The 9,743-nt window shown below is 35.1% G+C and overlaps 1 protein-coding gene across 6 annotated transcripts in view; it reads left to right on the forward strand.

Annotated features, from left to right (window-relative positions):
- NRCAM (neuronal cell adhesion molecule) overlaps window positions 1–9,743 on the forward strand; it is a 99,643-nt gene that overhangs the window by 71,018 nt on the left and 18,882 nt on the right. Inside the window, exons 26-27 of one of the 6 annotated variants that reach the window (XM_006161132.3) lie at window positions 5,092–5,217; window positions 6,795–6,947. The exons of the other annotated variants lie outside the window; for them this stretch is intronic. Of the exons in view, the coding sequence (XP_006161194.1) occupies window positions 5,092–5,217; window positions 6,795–6,947 (279 nt within the window). The remainder of the gene's footprint in view (window positions 1–5,091; window positions 5,218–6,794; window positions 6,948–9,743) is intronic. 6 annotated transcript variants of the gene reach the window in all.

Below are 9,743 nucleotides of genomic sequence, written 5' to 3' on the forward strand. Positions count from 1 at the left end.
TGCTTATTTTCTGTCTCATTAATCTGTCTAAAGGAGATAATGGGGCATTGAGGTTTCTAACAACTAGTGTTGGAGTCTATCTCTTCTTTTAGATCTAGCAGTCTTCCGTTTGCATATTTGGGTGTTCCTGAGTTTGGTGCATAGATATTTATAAGTGTTATAGCTTCTTGATGAATTAGCCTTTGCTACTATATAATGCCTTTCTTCGTCTCTTCTTATGATTTTGTCTTAAAGTCTATTTTGTTGGAAATCAGTATAACGACTCCCGTTCTTTTTTTTGGTTTTCATTTGGATGGAATACCTTTTTCCAGCCCTTCACTTTTAGTCTATGTATGTCTTTATCCATGAGATGAGTTTCTTGTAGGCAGCAGATGGAGGATTTCTGATTTTTAATCCACTCAGTCAATCTGTCTCTCTTGATCAGAGAATTTAATCCATTAACATTCAACATTATTATTGATATTTCCAGACTTGTCCCTACCTTTAAGTTGGTCATATTCTTGGCTGATTTTTTTTGTTCTTTTATTGCTGTCTCTTTCGTTTTCTTGGTATAGTACTCCTTTCAGAATTTCTTGAAGAGCTGATCTGGAGTTGGTAAATTCTTTCAGGTTTTGTTCATCCAAAAATGTTTTTAACTTTTTTTCCCCATTTGAAGTATAATCTTGCCAGATATAGTATTCTTGATTGAAATTATTTTTCATTTAACACTTCAAATATATTTCCCCAATCTTTTCTTGCTTGCATTGTATTCAATGAAAGATCTGGTGTTAGCCTAATGGGATAGCCTTTGTAAGTGACTTGACGTTTCTTTCTTGCCAGTCTTAGTATCTTATCTTTGTCTGTGGTTTTGGCCAACCTAGCTATGATGTGCCGTGAAGAGGACTTTGTTGGATTGATTCTATTTGGGGTTCTTTGTATTTCTTGGGTCTGAATGTTTGACTGCTTCTCTAACTTGGAAATTTTATTTCCAGGATTTCATGGAATAAATTATCAATGCCCCTTATTAATTTCTTCACCTTCTGTGATACTGATTATTTAGATGTTTGGGTATTTCATGGTATCTAGTATTTCTCATATATTATCCTCATTTTTCTTGGTTATTTTCTTAGTATTTTTGATAATTTTTTCTAGGTCAGAGGTTTTGTCTTCTTCTGATATTTGATCTTTTGGCTAATTTGTTGGAGAAGGATTCTGTAACTGTGAGCTTGTGTGTTTCCCTTTGCTGTGAAATAATTTGGTGCTATTTCTCCCTTCTACTGTGTCCTCCAGTGTGGTAATCACAGAAGTTTTGAAATGGAATTTATGAAGGGAAGTTTCACTCTTTATACAACCAGTACAGTGAGGATCAGAGAATTCTCTAAATTTCACAATATCCAGATGTTTAGCTACTATGTACCTGACTTCTCTAGGCAGTGGATAAGAGGTGAGCAATAAAATAAAAAAGTAAAGTAAAAGAAAAAGAAAGTAAAAAACAGAAACAGGAAGAAAAGGCAAAGAAAAAGAAAGAAATAATGAAACAAAAAAAGGAGAAAAAAGCAGAAAACACGTTGCAGAAAATAAAGTTGAGTTAAAAATGGAAAACTGAATGGAGTGCTTGCACACCCCCACGAAATAGCAGCATAGGCAGAGATGGAGATGCCTGCAAAGATTCTGTCCTAGGTGAGGTAAGAAGATACAAATTAGCAAGACAAAGGCACAAGGAGATAGAAAGCTGTTTTTTAAGAGAAAATAATTTATAAGGAACAAAAAAGAACAAGAGGGAGAGAGAGACTTTTCCTACATAACTAACACCGTGGTCTAGAAGGGGGGCCCCTGACTGGGGGGCTTCACGGCGGTGAAGCTGAACCCAGAAAGGGCAGCAAAGACAGAGATGGAGATGCCATCCATGGACACTTAGATTGTTTTCATATCTTGGTTATTGTGAATAATGTTGCAGTGGGAGAACAGATACTTCTTTCAGATACTGATTTTGACAAAATTGAACAAAATTAAAATTGTAACAGCTTAGAGAAGAAACTCTAGAAGATAAAAGAAAAGAACATCCATAGAGACCACTGTTTAAAAAAATTTTTAAAAATAACCCAGCTAAATGCTCTTCTGTTAGAAGTAATTCACTGATTCTGCCTGAACATCTTCTATAGTTATTCCAATAATAATTAAGAATATAAGTTCTTCAATTCATGATTTCAAATTTTTTTAAAGAAAATTAATGTTTTGCCTGGGTTCTTTGTCACTGATGTTTACTCTCATGTCCATATTTACCATTTCTGTTGATTGATCATATTCCTGTCATTTTCTATTCCCTTAAAGAAAATCTGAGAATCACAGAAAGACTTTGCATAATTCAATAATCAGTTTCAGTCTGTACTGCTTCCCCATGCTTAGCACAAAGATATGTAAAATATAAGAGTATTTCCAAAAGTTCATGGAAAAAATGGAATTAAAGTACAAAAATTTATAAGATCCATGTTTTTTTTTTTTTCACAATACACCTTTCCTTTTCCTTTTTTTTTTTTTTAAAGGTTTTGCCATAGGGTGTGTGCACTCAACAGAAAGAGACAGAGATAGAAAGAGGGAAAGTGAGAAATCAGCCCCCATACGCGCGCGCACACACACACACACACACACACACACAGTAAGGCTGGCCATATGGCAATCTCTTCTCCTCCAGCCTCTTCCTGAGATTTTGAACATACACACACACATGTGCCCAAAGTTATTTTCAAGTTGCCAGATCTGGGATTCAAACTGTGGTCAGCTATGTGGGAGTCTAGTGCCTTAACCACTACACCACCTGCTGCCCCGCTTCCATACACATTTTCTATTATCTTTTTTTTCAATTTCCAGAAGGCACATGTGCCAGCCAGAGAGGCAGAGATAGCACCTCCTAATGGGGCATGGTCATGCTGCAGTCCTCTTTCCTCAGCCTCTCCATCACGTCAGAGTCTTGGGCACACATACACATGTACCTGAAGTTGCCTTCCAAGTCACTGGAACTATGACCTAAACCCCAGTAGCCATGTGAGATCCAGCTCCCTGGATAAAATTTTTTAACTACTGCACCATAAGGCTGGCCCATATGAACTTACATGTATTGCTAAACTATATTTCAAATTCATTTAACTTCTTTGATGTACTTTTCATTAGCTTTAAGAAATGCTATTTTATTATATTTATTTCAGCAGACACTTTAACGCCTAAATTATGTATTTTAGAGTATAATTTTAGAGTCTGAGTAAAATCCATTAGTACTTTCTGATTTACTATCCTAGTATATTCCCTCTGGGATGGTAATTGGTCTTGTTTTCTTGACTACCCAAGTTAACATATCTGTAAATATGTCATTTTTAGTTTAAGCTATTCAAGTAGAGCTGCTAAAATCAGCTTCAGATATTTAAATAATATTTTTCAATTACTTTAGGTGTCATCTTTACTTAATAGCAAAATATATGTGGGAGTCTAGTGCCTTAACCACTACACCACCTGCTGCCCCGCTTCCATACACATTTTCTATTATCTTTTTTTTCAATTTCCAGAAGGCACATGTGCCAGCCAGAGAGGCAGAGATAGCACCTCCTAATGGGGCATGGTCATGCTGCAGTCCTCTTTCCTCAGCCTCTCCATCACGTCAGAGTCTTGGGCACACATACACATGTACCTGAAGTTGCCTTCCAAGTCACTGGAACTATGACCTAAACCCCAGTAGCCATGTGAGATCCAGCTCCCTGGATAAAATTTTTTAACTACTGCACCATAAGGCTGGCCCATATGAACTTACATGTATTGCTAAACTATATTTCAAATTCATTTAACTTCTTTGATGTACTTTTCATTAGCTTTAAGAAATGCTATTTTATTATATTTATTTCAGCAGACACTTTAACGCCTAAATTATGTATTTTAGAGTATAATTTTAGAGTCTGAGTAAAATCCATTAGTACTTTCTGATTTACTATCCTAGTATATTCCCTCTGGGATGGTAATTGGTCTTGTTTTCTTGACTACCCAAGTTAACATATCTGTAAATATGTCATTTTTAGTTTAAGCTATTCAAGTAGAGCTGCTAAAATCAGCTTCAGATATTTAAATAATATTTTTCAATTACTTTAGGTGTCATCTTTACTTAATAGCAAAATATAGCATAAATAGTCTCCATAATTTGATTTTTTAAGAAGCTATTTAGGTTGCACTCTAATTTTTCAGAAAATTCTATGTAACAAACACTATCAGGTAAGATTGTCTTGCTCTGGGTGTGTCACATGAAATAGTTCTTACTGCTTTTATTTCTTCTTTCTTACCTTCTGAAAGAGCATATTTCACAATTCCTTTTGCAGTTTCTCTTCCAGTATATCCCAATGCTCTAACATCTTCTGAAGCAGAAATTCCTCTCCTGGGGCCCCCGAGCTCCTCAGAGTCAGATTCTCAAAAAGTCTGTGACTCAAAACAGATCAAAAGTCACTATTTTGAGGAGTACTTTTTCTTACATCAACATAAATTCTTTAAAAACCCTGCACTAAGATGACATACATGAAAGGACTTCAAAACATTCATTAAAATTTTGAATTAAAGGATAAATTTATTTTGGTGCAAAAAAATTGGGAATCTGTGAATAACTGTTTTAGAGTTTGCATTTTCTGTGAACTTTTTGAAGACTCTTATAGAACTGAAAAGTAGCCACATGGTGTTGGGTTTTCTCTTGAAGTGTCTGACCCATGATGACATCCATCCCTGGGATTGTTTAGCAATCCCCCTCCCTGTAACACATCAATAAATCAAAACTGGAATGTTACCTGAGACTGTAGTTAATGGATAACAGGTTATGTTGTGTAGAACCCCTTTAGTAGAATTCAGACATTTTAGTAATATATATCATTATGTCATGTTATTGATTTATTTCTTACTGCTTAATTTAATTAATGAAAACGCTGTCTGTAATGAAAGTGAAGTATGAGTGAATGCTAAATGTTAAAAGTAAATACTAATTTGATTTTATTTGCACAATTTCAGAATATTTCAACTTATTTTTCTATTTGTGTGTATGGTGCTGCAATATGATTGTTTGTTTGTTTTATTTTTCTATTGCGTATTTAGTTCAAGCAGTAAATCCCAGGATCAGCAATCTTACTGCTGCAGCTGCTGAGACCTATGCCAATATCAGTTGGGAATATGAGGGACCAGAACATGTGAACTTTTATGTTGAATATGGTGTAGCAGGCAGTAAGAAACGATTTCATTACCCGGTTTTTAATTTGGGGGATCCATTTAAAGAGATTAAGAACATTTTTAAAGATTTGCTATGGAACATCTTAAAAATGTCTTAATCCAATTAAATGATTCAGAATTACCTTTAAAAAATTATAGCGAACCATCAGCCTACATATTGTACATATAGTTAGGAATCCCTTTTTTTTGTTATTAGTGACAAGGGGCATAGGTTCTATTACATATATTATTGTCATGTCATGGTATTTTAAACTGGTTCTATATCCACCACATGCAAACAAACAACAGTAATATAATAATACAATTATTCAGTATAAGATGAAAAGTTGTTTTTTTCCAGATTGGTCCTTGAAGTAGCAGAAATCAAACTGACTTGAGAGTATTCATTTTCCCCACTGACCCAACAGAATTTTGGAAGAAACTGAAAAAAATAGCACTTTGGGGGAATATCCATTATATTTCAATATTTGATATACTCCTAGATCAGGCATTCCACTTATATTCCAGCCAAATCTACTGGGAGATGAGGCAGTTTTAATTTGCGTCTGTTTATGAAAGACCATTGCCCTCCCCTTTTGCAGTGTATATATATATATATAAGCTAGTGGCAAATGTTACTGTTTGTGACAAAATGATGAATGTAGTCTGAGTTTTTCTTAGGCCTTTATCAAGCAAGTAAATATTTTTTAAAATAACTATCCCTTGTAAAACCAATACTTGGGGAAAGTTTGATATATACATTAGATAAATTTAAGGGCATTAAGTTTACCAAAAGGTTCATCTTGTGAATATTAAAAAAAAAAATCCTGTAGTTCATTGAAGCTATTTAATATATAAATATTCTTTTTATAAACCTTTTCAGAGAAATTCAAATTTCATAAGACAAAAGGCAAATAAAGAAACTGTCTTTGTATTTAAAAGAATAATTAATGTAATGAAAACATATGCAATTAATATGCTATCTAGATATCCAGTCAGTTTTTCTTTGAGCATATTTTCATGTAGGTCTTTTTTTTTCATTAACTGTTTGTGACAAAATGATGAATGTAGTCTGAGTTTTTCTTAGGCCTTTATCAAGCAAGTAAATATTTTTTAAAATAACTATCCCTTGTAAAACCAATACTTGGGGAAAGTTTGATATATACATTAGATAAATTTAAGGGCATTAAGTTTACCAAAAGGTTCATCTTGTGAATATTAAAAAAAAAAATCCTGTAGTTCATTGAAGCTATTTAATATATAAATATTCTTTTTATAAACCTTTTCAGAGAAATTCAAATTTCATAAGACAAAAGGCAAATAAAGAAACTGTCTTTGTATTTAAAAGAATAATTAATGTAATGAAAACATATGCAATTAATATGCTATCTAGATATCCAGTCAGTTTTTCTTTGAGCATATTTTCATGTAGGTCTTTTTTTTTCATTAATTTATTTTCCATGACTAGATTTATAATAATCAAAAGCATCCTAGATTTTGTCATTAACATATAAAGAATTTTCCTTTCTTGAATCATTGACTTTGGGTCCCTTAAAATATTCAAATTTGTTGTTTTTGCAAAATTTCCATAGGCAAAGAAGAATGGAGAAAAGAAATTGTAAATGGTTCTCGGAGCTTCTTTGGGTTAAAGGGTCTAATGCCAGGAACAGCATACAAAGTTCGAGTTGGTGCTGAGGGGGACTCTGGTTTTGTGAGTTCAGAGGATGTGTTTGAGACAGGCCCAGGTGAGGCGCACACCACACCAGTTCTGGCTCATGCTCAGATGCAGAAGCCACCAGGCACTCCAGTTGGTGCCGGGGGCTGGTGGAGCTGTGTTGTGGGTAGGGCTGTGAACATCTTGCTAAGGCCTCTGTTGGGTTGGGAGTCTGAATTTCTAATTGACTTTTTAGCGCAAATAAATTACAGAATTGAGCGAATCATCTCCTAATCTCATTTTGACAAAAACCTACTTTAATATGATTTACACTTACATTATTAATTTGGATAATTCAATTGTTTTCTCATTTACATATATAAACTTTTCCTTTAAAAAAAAAAGAAATGCTTCTAAAGTTGAAATAACTTAAAAGAAAATACAACTCTGTATCAAAATGAACTACAACCCAGCAGAGCCCTGCCTTTTGGTTTAAATACTATGACACTTGTTTGGAACAAAAAATTGTATGATTCGTATATTACATTTTTATCACACCAAAGTTGATTACCTGTATATTTTATAATTATGTAAACTTTATCCAAATACCCAAGTAAAAATATTTCTAAAGAGAAGAAAAATGTTCATATTTTTAAAAAATAGTCATATTGCTCACAAGATGGAAAACAATCCCTGGTTACCTAAATTTAAACAAGGATTGTGGTACATGTTTATTTTGTGGTTCATACATCCATATTATGTTCTGTCACTTCATGTATTCTTGGGGAAGTGTTGCATAGCCTGTCAAACCCATACACAATTTTTTTGTGTGTTTTTCACTTACAGAACATTATGATTTTTAAAGCCATTTCTTATAGCTTAGAAAAATACAAACATAAGTATTTTTTTGAAAAAAGAAAGAAACCAAAGATAATTAATAACTTATCAAACTATATATTTTAAATATCTATTTACTGAAATCATAATTTTTTAAGAAAAAAAGTCTTTCCTGTTAGTCTATTCCTTGTATTTTCATATCCACTTATGTGTCAATATATAGTTGTTAAAAAAACCACTGTATTAAATTTAAAAGAATATCTAATCAACCCATAGGTTTTGGGTTTTTTTGTGGTTTGTTTTTTTTAGAGATTTTGGCTGTAGAGAGTGTGTACTCACTGGAGAGACAGAGAGACAGAAAGCAAGAAATTGCCTCCCCTGGGGGGATGGCTATACTGTGATCCTTCCTCCTCCATTCTTCTCCCAAGATTCTGGGCATGAATGCACACCCACCTGGTGTGAGTTTCAAGCAGTCAGATCCAGTACTCGAACCATGGTCATCCATGTGGGAGTCCAGCAACATAACCATTTCACCATCTGCTGGCCTCTCAACTCACAGTTTTACAAGGGTTTACAAGGGTTGTATTAATAGCTTTTAATTTAGACAATACTTAAAGTTCAAGTAAATATTCTGTTCATGTACAGTAAGAATGCAAATAATAATAGTAATACCAGAATTTAGTCAGCTCTACTGTGTACCAGGCAAATGGTTTTCTCATTCAGTCCTTACAACAATCCTAGGAAGTGGCACTGTTATAATCCAATTACACTCTTGTCAATACTTAGAGAGGTAGAGAACCTGCCCAGGTCACCCAGCTGGAACATGGTAGAGCTGAGATTAGAAGCTCAGCCTTTTGACACAAGAAGAGAGGCCCTCACTATCTCTACTGTACAAGGCCACAAAAGCCACAAGGCCCAGAAGAGCAGGTTGTCTTGGAAATGACCAAGTCAGTTAGTACTCGATACCTCTATTCAGCCATCCTCAACCCCTGATGGTGCCGTATACTCCTGACTTGCAGGTAAATTAGATTCACTCTCAAAATCAAGCCCTAGCAGTTTTTGTCCTTTTATAGGACAAAAGACAACCTCTTTTTTTTTTTTTTTTTAAAAAAAAGAACCTCTTTAGAAAATTGCCTTTTCTTCAATGGTGCGATGATGCCTACAATGTCAGGGTAGCTCAAGGTGAGTAATTGTGATGCTTAGGCCATTCTTTTTTATTTTTGGAAAGGTTTTTGCCATAGCTCACGTGCACTCGCCAGAAAGACAGAGACAGAGAGACAGAAAGTGAGAAATCACCCCTCCAGGGGAGATGGCCATGCCACAGTCCCTTCTCCATTCTCCTCTAGGGATCTTGGGCACACATGTATACGCGCCCATTTTAATTCACCGGGTCCGGGACTCGAACCACAGTCACCTACATGGGAGTCCAGTGACATAGCTGTTACGCTAACTGCTGGTCCCACCTGCTGTAACTTTTTACATGTAAGTGTAACTATAAACAAGAATAAGTACTAATTAAACCCTAGAGACCTCAGATAACAACAAGCAAATTCTGTCACCATTTTAGAATGCCTCAACGTTATGTTATTCCTGGCAGATTGACTCCAGTGTGGAAGCATTATCTGTTGCTCTTCCTCCTGCTCTCCTACACAGTAGGTTTGACATGAAAAAATGGCAGCACAGGGCATGAAAATATACCATTTGACTAATTTTTAAACTTTCTCCATTTATGAGCTGCTTCTCTTTCTGAGTTCTGCTAATTTCAGAAACCTAGGCTCAACTCTCATTTACACTTGTTTCATACATCTTTTTTAATTGCCAGAGAGTACATGCACCCAGAGAGAGAGAGGGATAGCATTCCCCAATAGGGCATGGTCAGCCATACAGCAATCTTTTATCCTCCATTCCTCCTCCCTGTCAAGATTTGGGGCACACATCCATGCAAACATGCCTGGTGTGTTTTTCAACCCACCAGGGCTGGGATTGAAACTGTGGCTGACCTGACCATGTGGGGTCCTGTTCCCTCAACCACTGAGCTGTAAGATGGACC

This window comes from Tupaia chinensis, unplaced genomic scaffold, assembly GCF_000334495.1.
Source record: "Tupaia chinensis unplaced genomic scaffold, TupChi_1.0 Scaffold138322_1, whole genome shotgun sequence".
NCBI classification, from domain to species: domain Eukaryota; kingdom Metazoa; phylum Chordata; class Mammalia; order Scandentia; family Tupaiidae; genus Tupaia; species Tupaia belangeri.